We start from the raw sequence: 17,792 nt of genomic DNA on the forward strand, positions 1-17,792 counted from the left end.
CAATGAGACAAAAGTGAAACTCTTTGGAAGGTTTGTTCCAAGTAATCTCTGGCGTAGAAGAACACTGCATTTCATAAAAAGAACATTACCAACAGTAAATATGGTGGTGGTAGTGTGATGGTCTGGGGCTGTTTTGCTGCTTCAGGACCTGGAAGACTTGCCGTGATAAAAGAACTATGAATTCTGCTGTCTACGAAGAGATCCTGAGGAGAATGTCCGACCATCTGTTCGTGTACTCAAGCTAAAACGACATGGGTTCTGCAGCGGACAATGATCCTAAACACACCAGCAAGTCCACCACCGAATGGCTGAAGAAAAACAAATGAAGACTTTGGAGTGGCTAGCCAAAGTCCTGACCTGAATCCTATTGAGATGTTCTGGTATGACCTTAAAAAGGCCGTTCATGCTCGAAAACCCTCTAATGTAACTGAATTAGGACAATTCTGCAAAGATGAGTGGGCCAAAATTCCTCCAGGACGCAGTAAAGCTCATTGCACGTTATCGCAAACACTTGGTTGCAGTTGTTGCTGCTAAGGTGGCCCAACCAGTTATTAGGTTTAGGGGGCAATCACTTTTTCACACAGGGCCATGATGGTTTGGATTTTTTTTCACCTTTAATAATAAACACATTCATTTACAAATTGCATTTTGTATTTACTTGTGTTGTCCTTGACTATTGTTTAAATTGGTTTGATGTTCCGAAACACTTAAGTGTGACAAACATGCAAAGGAACAGGAAATGAGGAAGGGGGCAAACACTTTTTCACACCACTGTAAGCATTGCATACCCAGAGGCACTAATGTACACCATACCCTCGTTATAAAGATATCCACAAATACTTGTGTGCGCGCACACACACACACACACACACACACACCCCTACCTACCTGCCGGCACGTCCTTTCCTCTGCTTGGCATTGGCCAGGCTAACCCACTCTGCTGTCATAGTGCTGATGTTGTTGTTGGTGTCAAAGTGGGTCTCCTTAATCTTGCCTCCATCTATCACGTACACAACGTCATCTATGGTGATGCTGTGAGGAAGAGTGGAGAGAGAAAAAAAGAGGGAGAGAAAGGAAAAAGGAGTCTGGAATGAAGACCAGATCAAACAGAAAAAAAGAAACCTTCAAAGCAGTCTGTCAAGAATGCTTAGCACAGACAGACAAAGACACACACACACACACACCCCTACCTGGTCTCAGCTATATTGGTAGCAATCACAATCTTTCTAATTCCTGGTGGAGGCTTTTTGAACACCTGAGAATAGTGAGGAAGAAAGAGATTGGACTTTTCAGATATTGAAGAGGGAGTAATGCAATGGGCAGACACACAGAGACAGAGACAGTCAGAGAAAGACAGGCAAAGAAGATTGCTGACCTGCGTCTGATTAACGGTTGGCATGAGGGAGTGCAAAGGGATGATAACGAACCGGTCTGAAACACAACAGGACACAAAAGAAAAACTCAAACGAAGAACCAACATAAGATAATAGTTTGTACTTAAAGTATTATGTCTAAAAATATAACTTTAAATAACCTGGTGAACATCGAGAAAGCAACAAATTATCCCTGTTATTTGTTCATCTTTGGCAACAAATAGGAGTAAATTTTTATTTAATATGGACAGAAAAATAAAAACAAACATACAACGAAAAAAAAATTCTTCCAAAATATTAAAAAAGTTAGGGTCAAATATCCAAGTGAAGTGAACTAGTTTGAGAGGAGGAGGACTTTAATATCACAAAAAGCACAACCGTAAGTGAATAATGATCTCTCTTCTACCATTCATTAACCTGCAAATTACTTACGTGCACTGCCATGTCACGTGTGTGTTGCTGTGCGTGCAGCTAGGCATGTAACTAGGGCTGCACAATTAATCAAATTTTAATCACGATCACGATTTTGACTTCCCACGTTCAAATTTGCGTGATCGAGCGATTTTTCAAATGCGTCATTTCACTGAACGCTCTGTTTTTTTTTGCAAAACCCATCTACCCCTCCGTAAACCCCTGTCTGATCATGAGTCCGTCAGAGTTGTTCCCTGCAGCTTAGTTTCTAGATGTATACAGTCACAGGGACAGAGTAACGTGGGGAAAATTCAACAGATAGCAGTCGGTTAAACGTCGGTTTCAAGGTTTGCCAGTTTCCTAGAACAGCAGTGACCAGTGCTAGTTAGCGTCTGTTAGCTCACAGGGCTCTAGGGCGCGAGTAATATTTTTCCTCCAGGACGCACCGGCGCACCTAATGTCCTCGCATCCGCTGCAATGCTGACCCATTTCTTCTGTAAAGCCGTGCCTGTGTGGGATCTCTCCTCTACTCTCTCTCCTCTTACTCTCCGCGCAGCCCCGCCACACAGCAGCGCCGGCCACACTTCTGACATTTGTCTACAGTTTTAATTGTTAATAACACAGCTGTATATTGTTAAGCATGAGGGGCAAACCTGTATTTGTACCAGTGTTTCTGCTGGTAACCCTGCTATCATGGCGGCCACGCCAAAATCACAGAAGAAGTTATTGAATCCAACTAACTTCAGTTGGTAGAGTAATAGCGTGTGAGACGGAGCGTGCTGGATCTGGGCAAGAGATGTGACCCATGGCCAGAATATCACAGTTTATAAAAATGCAGCGCAGTGACAATACAGACATTTCATACACACCACGTGCGTAACTCCACTGACCCGCCATTCGACCCGTGCCGGACCCATTCATTATGAGTCAGCCGTTATTTTGTGAGTACATCCATCGAACTCCCTCTCTCTCCCTAGCTCTTTTAATCAGTTATTGTTGAAAATGAGTGAAGGAGCTTTCTCAGAGATACATTTAAAACAAAAATATATATGTGTATTCTACGCTATTTATGTCAGATAGCTAATTTTCATTTACATGGGTTGAAGCTGTATATCTATACAACATACAATTTCAACATAAGAAGAATGTAGCATAATATGGATGTGAAAGCAGTTATAAATAGACTATGTGACAATAAAATTTGTTTTGGTTAAAATCAACAAATAATCGTGATAATTAATTGTGATCACAATATGAATCAAAATAATCGTGATTATCCTTTTGGCCGTAAATTGTGCAGCCTTACCTGTAACAATTATTAAATAATTGTCTAATTACAGTAGTTTTTACATAATCGCCATTTCTTTGTCTAACGGCAATTAATGAATTGTTATCTAAGGGGTATGACTGTTGATGGGAACTGTCGGTTTTATATTCACGGGGATCTGGGATTCATTCAAAACTTTAATTTGATTGCAAAACAAATTCATAAATAAATATTTTTAAACTGGACTGAAAGAGACAATTACATTGTTAATCGCAATTATTTCTGAGCCAGTTAATTGTACAGTAAAATTTGGAATTGTTCCAGCTCTACGTGCGGTTACCTGATTGGAACATCTTCTGAGCAGTGAGCAGGTCATTGAGACTGCTGATTTCGGCCCAGCCAGGCAGGAAGATCAAGATTGCTCCTTCCTGTCAGACAAAAGACGTGACATAACACTTAGCCGTTGAAAGACACACAAAACCCAGCGGGGCTTGAGGGGATAAAAAACAAAAAACAGCAAGAAACAAACTGCCAACGGAAACAAAAAGCCATTAGCTGAAGGAGCCTCGGCAACAACTGAGCCAAGGGAACAAGGTGCCCGTGTCCTCGGTGGAGCTAAGCCGAGGCAGATGGAGATGACTTGACCTGAGCTCCAAACCTGCACATTCAGCCAAAACAATATGCCCTGACATTGCCTGCCAACATCATTATGACAACAACATCATAGCCTCTGCTTCACATTACCATACGGATAGACTTTATCAAAGCAGTTAAAAAGAAATTAGTCACCTGGAAAATATAGAGGCACACAAACATAACAGCAGGATAACAGATGATGGTGGCTCACAGAGTTGGAGGTATTCCAGTGCATGCAAATCTCTGCACATTAAGCTGTCTGACAATAAAATGGATGGCCACTTAACGTAGAGTAGATGTCATCCCCCAAACATAAAAACAATATCTCATAATGTTACAATAGCTAAGGATACCTTAAATTATTGATGTGGAGCAATGTTATTAGAGCAGCAAAGAATAGGACAGAGAATAATACAATAAATCAAGCATGTAAGACTGGTTCCAACAACCCTAGACTGGTTACAACAGATGGACTGTAAATGGACTGTTCTTATATAGCACTTATCTAGTCTTAACGACCACTCAAAGCGCTATTACATAGCAGGAACCATTCACCATTCACACACATTAATACACTGTGAGGCTGCCGTACAAGGTGCCACCTGCTCATCAGAGAAATACACACACATATACACAATAAACATCTACACTCCGATGGCGCAGCATCGGGGGCTGCTCGGGGTTCAGCGTCTTGCCCAAGGACACTTGGGACTGCAGGGCCAGGGATTGAACCTCCAACCTTCCAATTGGCAGGCGACCAATCGGAATATAATAGATGATGATAATAATAATAATAATAACAATAATAATAATAATAATAATAATTGATATGTCGCTAAATTGACTAATTATCTGTCCAAGATGCTTGCACTTTTTAAAATCATAGCAGACATTCACATTATGAGATATATAGAACAGAACAAATGAAAACCATTTAGGGCTGGGTACTATTTGGAAGTTTTTGATGCTGGTGCCAATACGATTTCTCATTTTATGTATCAATACCTACTTTTGAGGAATACTTTTTTCTATAAACCTTTTTTTAGTAAATAAAAAGCAATTGCTCATTTCTTGCAGCATTGTTACTTTAATGATTGTATTTCATACATTTCTCATTCTATGTTAGCAGTTTTTAATATTCTCCTTAATTGTTTTCAACAGCTTTTTAATGTTTTATGTAAAGCACTTTGAATTGTGTGTTGTTGAAACATGCTTTAGTAAGTAAGTAAAGTTTGTTTGTATAGCGCCTTTCACAGTTTAAAATCACAAAGTGCTTCACAATAAAAATGTCATACAACAAATGAAAATACAAGAAAATGTAAATACAAATAGAAAACATAAACAAAAAAAAACTCAACTAACTAAAAGCCTGCTTGAAGAGTCATTAATTGCTTTTTAAAAGATCGGACATAATTCACACAATGTAGAGAGGGAGGCAAGTCATTCCACAGCCTAGGAGCCAATGATTGATCCCCTCTAGTTTTAAACGGAGTGTGGGGGACCACCAATAGCCTCTGACCTATCGACCTCAGACTACGGGCTGAATAAAAAACAACACATAAGCTCCTGATGCTTGGCTGGACAGACGAGCCTAAGTCACCAATGTGCTGCTTTATCTGAGGGATTCGGCTTTCAGGGGCAACAATTAGTGGTTCTGTTTTATCTGAGTTCAGAAGCAAAACGTTGTCACATAACCACTGTTTGATACTAGTCAAACAGTTGATTAAAGAAGACAGTTTAGCAAACCCAGTTTCCTTAAACGAGCAGTACAGTTTAATATCATCTGCATACATCTGTCCTAGAGGAAATATGTCCAAGAGGAACACAATAGGTCCAAGACAGAACCCTGAGGTACCCCACACAACAGTGTGCTGGTACCAGTTTCAGACATGATCTGATTCAAACACTAAAACTTCTACCAGAAAGGTAAGATGAAAACCATTTGAAAACTGATCCAGACATCCCAACCAGATCACGAAGACTATTTATCATTATGTTATGATCAATAGTGTCAAAAGCAAAAGAAAGGTCCAATAGGATCAAAACTGTATATTCTTTAGAGTCAGCTGACATCATAATATCACTAGGAACTTTAAGTAGTGCAGTTTTCATAGAACACTTTTTCAGGAAACCGGACTGGAATTTTTCAAACAACTTGTGATTATCTGGAAAAAAGGGTGAATTGCTCTACTACAACTTTTTTTTTGTTTTTTTTTTACATGAATGTAAGTTTGGATATTGGCCTGTAGCTCTTAGGTTGTAGTGGATCCAAACTGGTCACAGGCAGAGTTCTGAGAAAGTTAAGGTGAGATGTTTGCCCTAACATCTCTGATCTTATTTACAAAAAAGTGGAGGAATTCATTACAGTCCAATTTAGATGACATAGTTGCTTGAGGGTCAGAAGGAGGCATTAATAGTATCAACTACTGTATTAATAGTGTCAAATAAGGTTCTGGAACTGTGCTTATTCAAGGAAATATGTAGAGAAAATAAATATTTTCTCGACTTTCTCAGCATCTCCTTTAAAGTAACCCTTACTTAGTTCCTAGACGCAGTAAGAAAGACGCCTGCCGGGCCAGGAGAACGGTAAATTAACACACTGTAAAAAGTGTGAACCTACTTTGAACATATGTGATTCAAAAGAGGAACAACTTTCAGAGTTTATGGCTTTACATAGGAATCTGTCTTAATGCACAACAGCAGGCCCCCCACCATGGCATGCCATTCGGGGCGTCCCGGGAACAGAGCAGTCAACAGGACAGAGCTCCTTTAAGTAAACAAACTCCTTTTCCGTTCGCCATGTTTCCTTAAGATCCATATTCTCACTGCTAAAAATCTCTTCAAGAATAAAAGTTTAGTTAGAAATGGAATGAGCATTGAGCAGGGCAAACGGCAATGATGAGACCGGCATCCTCAACAGCTGCTGGGGACGGAACTGAAAGTAAACTCGTGATCTCTAGCCGCGGCGAGCAGTCAGTCGCTTGTCAGACAACAGAGCAACCAATGGTGGCGGCTGGTTCCCATCAGCACATCGCTGGGAAAGAAGAGGCTTGAAGTAAATAAGAATAAATAAAGCTGCCAAAGCCTTCCTAATAAAATGGCAAACTTGTCATCAGTGTTCACTAACATCTTTCCATAAACAACGTACTCTCTTAAGATAGCTACGTTTCCCCACTTCCTGATATAAAGTAGGGAATATCTGATCAAAGAATAAGTAAACAGAACTTGGATTAAAACCATGATTGTAACCAGTTGCTACAAACTAACTTCAGCCAGTTCTCAAAATAATCTTGTATTAAAGTGTAGTAAAGTATTGTTTGATGCTCAGCTCTGGAATCACATCATCTGAGTTATAAACAAAAGCAGGGTGTGTTCCAAGGTGTTAAGAAGTATGTGATCTAATCTTTGACAACAAATATAAGGGCTGCAATTTATTGACATTTACATGCAGATCAGATTGTACAAAGCACACCAGAGCAGCTTCTAAAGACAATGCTGTATGCACCATGCTGAAAAGGCCAGAGATAAATTATGTTTTTAGAGGCATAGATATCAACTAAAGACTAATATAACTTAGAAAACCTGAGCCAAATACAACTTTTATGTTATCATCAATGGGAAAAGGTTTCTGGTAATGCTATTTTGCATTTTGCATTGCAATAACCCACTCTTTAAAAAGGACTATTTATTTCCTGTGAGGAATCAAGGGGATATGAAGAACAGACATTAAGTAGCTTCTGGGCCCTGAGCAACCCTGTCTTTTAATTAAAGCTAATTATTATTACCAGTGCTCACCCACATGGGACTGCATGTGTGTGTTAATGTCTGTGCATGTGAAAGAGAGAGGTGGAAGAGAGTGAGCTGAGTTACAGCCTGACAAAACCGTATGCTCACACAAGAGGCTCTGATTAATTCCAACTAAAAATAAAGTAACAGCTCAAACCCCCCGCACACACATATTCTCACTCTCTCACTTTCTCTCACTCCTCACTCTCTCACACACACACCCTCACACACACCCTCACTCACACCCTCACACCCTCACTCCCTCACTCCCTCACACACACACACACACACACACACACACACACACACACACACACACACACACACACACACACACACACACACACACACACACACACACACACACACACACACACACACACACACACACACACACACACACACGGCGTTCATTAATGCCTGTACCATAATTAACCAATCATCAAAGTCTAAAGCCTGGCAGCAGGCCCGTACCCTCGGTTCAGAACGCCGTCACAGCGAATCAGACAGTTCCCTCTCGGCTGTTTGACATTGCCACGGTGAATCAGCTGGTCGCCTGGCTCAGGGTCCGTGACTGATAGAGATTCGGCTTATATGGAAAGGGAAAATTATTCCCTCTGTCTGCGTTAGTCACTCGTCATTCTAGGCCTGTCTCCTTTTTCTGTTCTTTAGTCTTACACAGCCACAAACTAACAAATAAGTTATACGAGTATCACTTCAATTGGAAAAGAAAGAAATAGTACAAGGAAAATTAGACCAGACGTTGTATTTTTGCCTCTTCCTTCAATTCAAGCACTTCATTTCCTAAGTTGTCCTCCCCTTGCTATTCTCTTTTTTAATAGTGACAAAAGACTACACTGAATGGTATTGTGACAATATTTTCCATTGCGCAGCTCTGTTTTTACATGTTGTCACAGGCTTAAGTGACTCTGTCTAGAAACAGTTGAAGAATACAAGAAACATGCAGCAAATACCAATTTGACCGGAATGAAATGACATGACTATTTTTCAAAACCTTTTGCTCTGCCTTCATTACGTCTGCATTATAATCTCCTGATATGGCCACAGCAGGAATGGGTCTACTGAAAAAGTAAAAACACTAAAAAAGAGAGAGATGTTTGATTGGACTTAGCGGACAGAATATTCCACATTACCAAAGGCTGAACTGAACACTGAAATGACATAAAAAGAGAAAACTTTACATAAGTTGGAAAGAGAAACAAGGGAATGGTTGGGAGAGCATCTGTTTGATCACTCACTAGCACAGATCTTCTGCCAGGATGTGTGTTATTTCCTCTGATCTAATGTCGCTCAGTGTTTGGAAGATAGCCATCCTGTTCCTTCCATCTTCTCTACCTAGAAATCTAATGTACTCTTCTTTTTGTCAGTTTCTGCGTCAGCTATTCACTTTTATTTGATCTGACACTATTTTCCTAATAGACCATTGCTCTGTTAGCCTGTCTATGATCAGTGTTGGACAATTTTCAAGTCCAAGACCCATCTTAAAAGAAAAAAGAAAAAATGTCCATGACACAAGCACTCAGAATGCTCAGACCCGTAGAACAAACTCCTTAAACTCCCTTTTCATTACAAATGTACTTCATCAAAAATCTAATTTAAGACACCAGAATGAAGCCAGATTCAGTTGGCTGCCCTGAAACCAGACCCACAAAAGTTAAACTTGCCTCCTCATTGAGCACAATATGGCGGATCAGCGCCACAATCAACTCCAGGTCAATCTTCTCATCATTGTCCAACATCTCCAGTGCCTCAATGGTGTTGTCAGAGTATCTGTAAAAAACACAGACACAGACAATAAATAAATAATCAAACATCTCCTGGGCTTTAACATGGTAACAACATTACATTTAAGTGATTGCTACATCCCGAACCGGGAAGAAAAACTATTTCAATGTTCATATGGTCACCTGACTACTGTTTGAAGACAACCTTTAACAAAAAGTTTAAGTCAGAGCAATGAAGTGATAAATAGGCCCTAAACTTGTTTTGCCCTTAAGCCTAAATTACACTTGGGCATCAGACACATACTGTACTGCATACAGTGTAAGAAGTAATATAAAGCTCTGCCCACTGAGTGTCATAACATGAATGTTCAGACAGTACAGTACACTACGAGTAATCATGTTTACATTTTGTTGCATTAACCTTGTGATACTGAGGTGGCAAAGGGAAAGAAAAGGGACTGGGACGCAGTTAGATGAACTTAATGATGCAGTCTGTTTGCTGTGTTTGAGTGTTATGGAGAAAAGGATGACATCTTAAGTGTAGCTGGTACTGTTCGGGCAGTGGCAGGAGGGAAAACCGCACCATAAAAATTTAATAGTAAATTACAGTATTTGCAAATAGTGTATAGTGTAGTTACATTTTTGAAGTGGAGCTACAACGCTACAACATTGCCTTTTTTCACACTTCAGAAGACAATGCAGCAACTTAAGGCTTAGGTACACTTCAATGCAGATAAATCAGTGTGTAACCTAACAAATCAATCTATCTAATGTGGACCAAAGCACTCACCCGGCTCTGTATTCAGCTTTAGCATACTCAAGTATACTTGAAGTTTAAATTCACAAAGAAACAGTTATTCGTTTTAAAATGTGAATGTCCCAAAGCCAAATCCTCCCAGTCCCCACCTCCCCACAACACATCTATCAACCTCTCAATCTTACTACCCTGCTGTTCTCAACAACTCACCTGTCCTGCAGTGTCCGTGCATAACTAGGCCAACTCTCCTTGTATTCAGCCTCTTTCTCCTCCTTCTCCGGTCTGGAGTGGCGCCCCTGCCAAAAGCCTTTCTTCCATGAGGGGCGACTGTCCCGATTCTTGGACCGATACCTGGAAGACACATCAACCAGTTTATATAAGACTCCATTCAAACAAAAGAGGTGGAGTGGTTCCATTTGTATTTTTGTATTTGTGTCTGTGCATGGGTGTGACTTTGTATGTGTGTGTGGCTGCAGTGTTGTTCTACCTGGTCATCTCCACAATGTCCTCAAGCAAGAACTCCTTTACTGGGAACGTCAAACCAGGGATGTGGATGATTTGACAGTTGTCTAAAGGTTTGAACACAGGGGAATGGGTAGATGAGAAGGAGAAGATGTCCAAAACATTGAAACTGCAAGATTAATGCTGAACAGACTTTAGCATATATTTTGATGGGCTGCATACCAAAATATTTAGAAAACTTCTCTGCGTTGAGCGTGGCACTCATGAGGACGATCTTGAGGTCGTCTCGAAAGTTGAGTAGGTTCTTCACAATGATGAGCAAAACGTCCGATTGCAGGTTTCTCTCGTGGATCTCGTCCAACACCAGGTGGCTGATACTAGACAACAATCTGACACACAGAAAGACAAGGGAAATGGTCTGAGTCTGTGGTTGATTTAAGGTGCCTTTAGTGTGTCCTCATCTGACTTTAATAATACACTGTCAATAATAATAAACAGAGCATGTGTGACGTCACCCATTGGTTTGAGGAGATCTGCTGTGAGTCGCTAAGTTTACCGTTACGGGCGCAGCCATCCTGGTTGTGGATGTGGCGATTTTAGGCGAGAGGGAGGAGTGAGGGAGGAGCCACAGACTGTTGGGAGGTATCTGACTGTGACGTTAGCTGAGAGTTGGCAACGCGGCTGCTACACTCTACGTTACACACTTTCTCTGGCAATCTGGATGCAACTGCTGCTGAAAGCTAGCTTACATAACTCAAGGTGAGATTTACCTTCGCTAAGTTTCAAATATATCTTTGTCCCATAGTTATATTACATATAAGAAAGGCCGCGAACTGTCGGCCACATCATAGCCACGCCCTAAAACACTCCCGGCTTTATCGTCGATTTTAAAATCAATGACAACATTATTCAAAAAATGAACATCAATCTGTGTTGCAGAAGACTTAAAACTAGCGATTGAGACCATAAACTCATTATGAAAATGTTTACTGAGGTAATAAATCAAGTGAGAAGTTGGTCACTTTCTCATAGACTTCTACAGAAACCAACCTCCTTTTGTAACCGCACATGTCGCCCCCTACAGGAATTCAGATAGAATTCAGGTTTAAGGCACTTCCTCATGTGCAGTACTTCACCAAACCGGATGCTTTGTTCATTAATATTAACAGTCTATGGAGAAAAACAGCAATTATGTGTCTATGTCGGTACTTGATACCTCTGCCAAGAAGATCATATTTTTAGTTTGCATTACCGAATTGGTTCCTTTTTCCAGCATAATTCTTGAACCATGACGCATAGATGCACATTCTGTTTGTTTTTACATTCTTTGGTCGGTAGCTATAACTAGATGCCGTTTTTACTCACTTTGAGAGATATGATGATATGAGAGATGATATTTAGTAAAAAGGTTTACACAACTTTACACATTATACACTTTACATTAACAATTGTAGTAAGTCTGACATATTGGATACCTTTGTGATCAAAACTAGAAATGGGCTCTGTGCTTATCCGTATAGCAGTAGTCTGTAATGATGAGTCAAAAGGGTCTGTGGGACTGAAAACATTAATGCATCACTGATGTGATGGCTGGAGACAAATAGTCACACCGAAAGTGACAAGTGTGAACATTGCTGCAGTCCATACAGACTGTGAGTGTGTAAATATACCCCAATGCCAAAGAGATGCAACATTTTGTCAGACGACTAGTCTTAAAATTACTTACTAAAGTAGTGCCAATTCTGAAAGACCATGGAGCAAGACAACTGAAAAAAACAAGAAAAGCTGGCACCCTCACTCAGTTACTGTGGTTTGTCTGAAGACACTGGAGACAATGCAAGGATGAGCACGCAGGGATGAGTCAACAGAAGCTGTGTGTGTATGTGTGTCTTCATGAGAATGGGGACCCATACTAATGCTCCTTCCACAGACAGTAGAGTCAACCACAAATCAATGGGGATAAAACTGAGTGATACAGAGGGAATACGAGAGTGGAGGAAGGACAGCTGGAACCGAGACACAAAGAGGAAAGCAGAGAAGAAGAGAAGATGTGATGAGGATGAGGAAGCAGGGCTGAGGGGTGGGGGAAACTTACGGGTCTGAGCGAAGCCACTGAAGAATAATGCCCGTTGTACAGTACAGGACCGAACCTTGTCTCCGTGGTAACCGGCTGAAAAAGAGAAACAAATATTTGACATTACCTAAATGACACAAATTAAGACGAGTATAAAGGGAAAACAGAGGTTTCCAGAATGAGTCTCAGGTTATTTCCCTACACTTGTGTACAGTATGTGACTGTTAAAGACTACATTATCTTTTGTCTATTTGTACCCTCATTTTCCACAGGATTCCACATTAGTAATATTATTAGTAACATGAGTTGGTTGCTCAAAGATTATTTCATAGCAGCAATATCCTGATGCTCAGCCTGTACACTGAAGTGTACATAGACCTGAGATTGATGTTGCTATAAAATGTTGCTGATACATAAATGTAATTAGTTGAAATAGGAACTTACGTTTAAACTCTTTAAACTTTGCACAAGCATTACTGATGAAAAGTTCTTTCATTGAATCCCAAACAAAGCAGAAAATGCCTTTTATACGGCACATCTGAACGATGCATTTCAGTCTTGTTATAGATTTAACCATTTATTGCGACACATGGAAATACTGTTATGTTTGTTGCTAATGGCTCCACTCTTAATGATGCTCCCTTGATTACCTGAACCTTAAAAAAAGGGACAAAAACTATCAAGATTATTCTTTTTTGTGTATACACAGAGTAAATTAATCTATAGACTGGTCTGCATTTTTCAGTTCATGACAGAATAGATTAACTAAAAGAAAACACTGAACATCATTCATTCCATATTACATTTTTTTTAAGGAGACATTCATTTTTACAAATTTTGGAATTGAGATCAGTTTCCACTCAATCAGACCTTTACATGAGGTACAAGACATTGAAACCCTTTTAACCTTTGACTCATGTTAGGACTCTAGTGGGATGCAGCATTGATGTAGCAAGGATTATGATGATTAGTAAGGGAGAGTGATATTTAAATGGAGAATGGGCTGTGATTAGTGTGTGACTGATAGAAATGATAATTCAATCAGCCGGCGTATGACTTTCGTGTCCTGCATGAACTAACGCAACGCTTCATTTCACTGATAACCAAACCCCATTAAAGGCTTCATTGCATAATTGATGTGTGTGGGACATTTCCAAATAAAGCTGGGCTAACATAATGAGAAATAACAATAATATAGTATATAATAATTATAACCTTTTCACAGATGTGAGCATAAACTTTCCAAATGGACCCAAGTTGATTTCTTGTTGCAGTGTATGTGAATGGCATCAAAAGACAGGAAGAGAACAAGGGGCCAGGCTGTTGCCTAGCAATGGAGTCCATTGAAAAGGTCTATATATTTTTTGACAAAGCACTTTTTGAAACAGGGCTATAAAAGAGTTTAACAACATCAATACACAAAGTAAACTATCAAATAACAAAAGCAGTGAAACAACCAAATAAACAGTCGGCCTAATAAAACTATACTGATAAAAAGATTATAGATCCCCAACAGTAAAGACACAACAGCATATATAACATGTGAACCATGAAAGCCAACTCATATTTATTAGACTAATTATGGACAGATGTACACAGATGGATGTGTCTTGTATGTTTATGCGCTTTATGTATTTTAATGTGGCAATGTTTAATGGTTGTTTTTATGGCTGTTTAAAAGCCCTTCTAGGGACGGGCATTGGAAACTAGCAATAGCTATAAATGCTCTGATGCTGTGCATTGGAGATTTGTCCAAGCATCTGTCCCTATTCAACTTTTGTTTTTGTTAAAGAAAATGGAATCATACTAAATGAAAATCAGATACAAAACTCTAATCGGCAACCACGTATTGTGAAAGAATCGAATCGGGACAAAAGCATATCGTCCCATCCCTATTAATCAAGCATGTTTATTATAAATAGCAAATAGATGCTGCTGGGCCTCAATTAACCCCCTAGTCCTCACAGTCTCACGGTACAGTTTTCTATACTGTAACACCACGTGGAAAAGGTTTGCTGAGTGGTTATTTGCTTAATCACAAATTACATTTGTAAAATGCTCAATATAAGTACAATCTTGCAAATGCATTTTTTCACATTGACTTCCATACACAGCCTGAAGGTTAGGTAATAAAGCACCATCAACATTAAAGATGCCCTGCCACACATATTTCATTACTTTGTGGTAATGTCTGAAGTTCTACCATGGACTCTAATATTTTTTGTGGGGGGAAAAGGCCTTGGTTACCTTGTTTCAAGTCATTTTAGCATGGTATAGAAAGCCTGCAGGAAGATTTGTGCCAGTTCTCAGTAGTATACAACGAGCTAAGCTGCTTGACTCTGATTGGCTAACAGCTAGCCAATGAGGCCCTGGCTATCAGCATCCTTTATTCAGCACAACTGGGCAAGCTCATGAATATTAATGAACTCAGGCAACATGACGTCAGACTGACCAGCTGTTGTGATTGGCCAGATTTCTCCACCTATTTCTTTTCAGTGGCTAGAGCTGACCGAGGAGGTAGCAGTTCATAACATATTTCAACAAATGCAAGTTTAAATGGTTTTGTGTGGCAGGGCACCTTTAAGGCTTGAAAGAAGGTTTCAATTAAATCAGAAAAAAAGAGTTGACACTCTGTAAGCATTGAGCTTTTAGGGCCCAGAGAACAGTTGCCTGGGTTGCCTGCTTTGCCTGGTTGGGAATCCCACCTCACCCATACTGAAGAAGGTCCAGTCACCATGCATTTATAAGTAGATTGTGGAACATCTACAGTCAGGTCCATAAATATTGGGACATCAACACAATTCCAATCTTTTTGGCTCTATACACCACCACAATGGATTTGAAATGAAACAAACAAGATGTGCTTTATCTGCAGACTTTCAGCTTTAATTTGAGGGTATTTACATCCAAATCAGATGAACGGTGTAGGAATTACAACAGTTTGTATATGTGCCTGCCACTTTTTAAGGGACCAAAAGTAATGGGACAGATTAATAATCATAAATCAAACTTTCACTTTTTAATACTTGGTTGCAAATCCTTTGCAGTCAATTACAGCCTGAAGTCTGGAACGCATAGACATCACCAGACGCTGGGTTTCATCCCTGGTGATGCTCTGCCAGGCCTCTACTGCAACGGTCTTCAGTTCCTGCTTGTTCTTGGGGCATTTTCCCTTCAGTTTTGTCTTCAGCAAGTGAAATGCATGCTCAATCGGATTCAGGTCAGGTGATTGACTTGCCATTGCATAACATTCCACTTCTTTCCCTTAAAAAATCTTTTGTTGCTTTCGCAGTATGCTTTGGGTCATTGTCATCTGCACTGTGAAGCGCCGTCCAATGAGTTCTGAGCATTTGGCTAATATACGGATAATATTGCCCGAAACACTTCAGAATTCATCCTGCCTTTTGTCAGCAGTCACTCATGAATAATACAAGAAACCAGTTCCATTGGCAGCCATACATGCCCACCCATGACACTACCACCACCACTTCACTGATGAGTGTTATGCTTTGGATCATGAGCAGTTCCTTTCCTTCTCCACACCTTCCTTTCCATCACTCTGGTACAAGTTGACTTGGTCTCATCTGTCCAAAGGATGTTGTTCCAGAACTGTGAAGGCTTTTTTAGATGTTGTTTGGCAAACTCTAATCTGGCCTTCCGGTTTTTGAGGCTCACCAATGGTTTACATCTTGTGGTAAACCCCTGTATTCACTCTGGTAAGTCTTCTCTTGATTGTTGACTTTGACACACATACACCTACCTCCTGGAGATGTTTCTTGACTGGCCAACTGTTGGAAGGGTGTTTTCTTCACCAGGGAAAGAATTCTTCGGTCATCCACCACAGTGGTTTTCCGTGGTCTTCCGGGTCTTTTGGTGTTGCTGAGCTCACGGTGCGTTCTTTCTTTTTAAGAATGTTCCAAACAGTTGATTTGGCCACACCTAATGTTTAGCTATCTCTCTGATGGGTTTTTTTTGATTTTTCAGCCTATGATGGCTTGCTTCACTGATAGCGACAGCCTTAGATTCTATTGAGAGTTGACAGCAACAGATTCCAAATGCAAATAGCAGACTTGAAATGAACTGTGGACCTTTTATCTGCTCTTGTAAATGGGATAATGAGGAAATAACACACACCTGGCCATGGAACAGCTGAGCAGCCAATTGTCCCATTACTTTGGTCCCTTAAAAGTGGCAGGCACATATACAAACTGTTGTAATTCCTACACCGTTCATCTGATTTGGATGTAAATACCCTCAAATTAAAGCTGAAAGTCTGCAGATAAAGCACATCTTGTTTGTTTCATTTCAAATCCATTGTGGTGGTGTATAGAGCCAAAAAAATTGGAATTGTGTTGATGTCCCAATATTTATGGACCTGACTGTAAATGGATTGTGTCTAATAATCTCATGCTGTGTTTGTTCATAAGAGATTAAAACATGTAGGTAGGTGTTTATTCCGCACACTATTTGTCAGTGATCAGTGAAATGACAAAAATTCTGAAATTCAACCAGAGTAGAGAAGCTTAAAAGAGGCTACTGTCCTCTCTAAGGTGATGTTCTCCAAACATCCAAACACAGGTTCTAAACTGTCTCTGGCTGTTTTTGACAGTTTGCAAAACTCATAGCTGAGTAAGATTATTATGAGTCAGATCAGTCCCATTTACTCTAAACCGTATCCTACTTCATTTTTATAATAACCGCCCATCATTTGCTGCACTAGACCAACACCAGAGAGAACCCATTTAATTCCGTGACCATCTGCACAGACTGAGTTGTGAAGGCAAATACACTTCCCTGCAAATGTAACTGAAGTTTCCAAAGACTTGATTAAATGTCTTCTGGCCTATTTATATTCAGCTTTTTAAGAAGTTGATTACCCACTGAGAGAGGGTGTATAAGTAGAAGTGTAGAAGTGTGTACTTTGGTGCATCAACTGAAATTTAACAAAGCTTGAGATACAAATTGCCAGCTTTTGCATGCAGTATACCCACTGTGAGACACCCATGGTCTTAAAAACAACAGTGGGCAATGGCAGCAAAGCAGCACGCTTAAAGAGAAGCTTTTTTAAAACTGCATTGACTTAACATTCTTTGATAAAAAAGAAGTGCATTAGTGCCTTTTTTTCTCCATTAAGGAGACCTGCAGATCACAACTGCAGTAACTTGATGCAACTAAAGAAAAGAATAGAATCACATTAAAAGATATAGAAACGTTACAGTGAGCACTTTATTTGAGCTTCTCTTGATGAGCTTCAAGAGGTAGTCACCTGAAATGGTTTCCC

General features: G+C 40.0%; 1 protein-coding gene across 1 annotated transcript in view; it reads right to left on the reverse strand.

Annotated features, from left to right (window-relative positions):
* dhx36 (DEAH (Asp-Glu-Ala-His) box polypeptide 36) overlaps nt 1-17,792 on the reverse strand; it is a 32,200-nt gene that overhangs the window by 9,510 nt on the left and 4,898 nt on the right. Inside the window, exons 8-16 of the mRNA XM_032506942.1 lie at nt 12,533-12,607; nt 10,660-10,826; nt 10,463-10,544; nt 10,186-10,326; nt 9,159-9,264; nt 3,392-3,479; nt 1,376-1,431; nt 1,191-1,255; nt 889-1,032 (exon numbers count right to left, since the gene is read on the reverse strand). Of these exons, the coding sequence (XP_032362833.1) occupies nt 889-1,032; nt 1,191-1,255; nt 1,376-1,431; nt 3,392-3,479; nt 9,159-9,264; nt 10,186-10,326; nt 10,463-10,544; nt 10,660-10,826; nt 12,533-12,607 (924 nt within the window). The remainder of the gene's footprint in view (nt 1-888; nt 1,033-1,190; nt 1,256-1,375; nt 1,432-3,391; nt 3,480-9,158; nt 9,265-10,185; nt 10,327-10,462; nt 10,545-10,659; nt 10,827-12,532; nt 12,608-17,792) is intronic.

This window comes from Etheostoma spectabile, chromosome 3, assembly GCF_008692095.1.
Source record: "Etheostoma spectabile isolate EspeVRDwgs_2016 chromosome 3, UIUC_Espe_1.0, whole genome shotgun sequence".
NCBI lineage: Eukaryota > Metazoa > Chordata > Actinopteri > Perciformes > Percidae > Etheostoma > Etheostoma spectabile.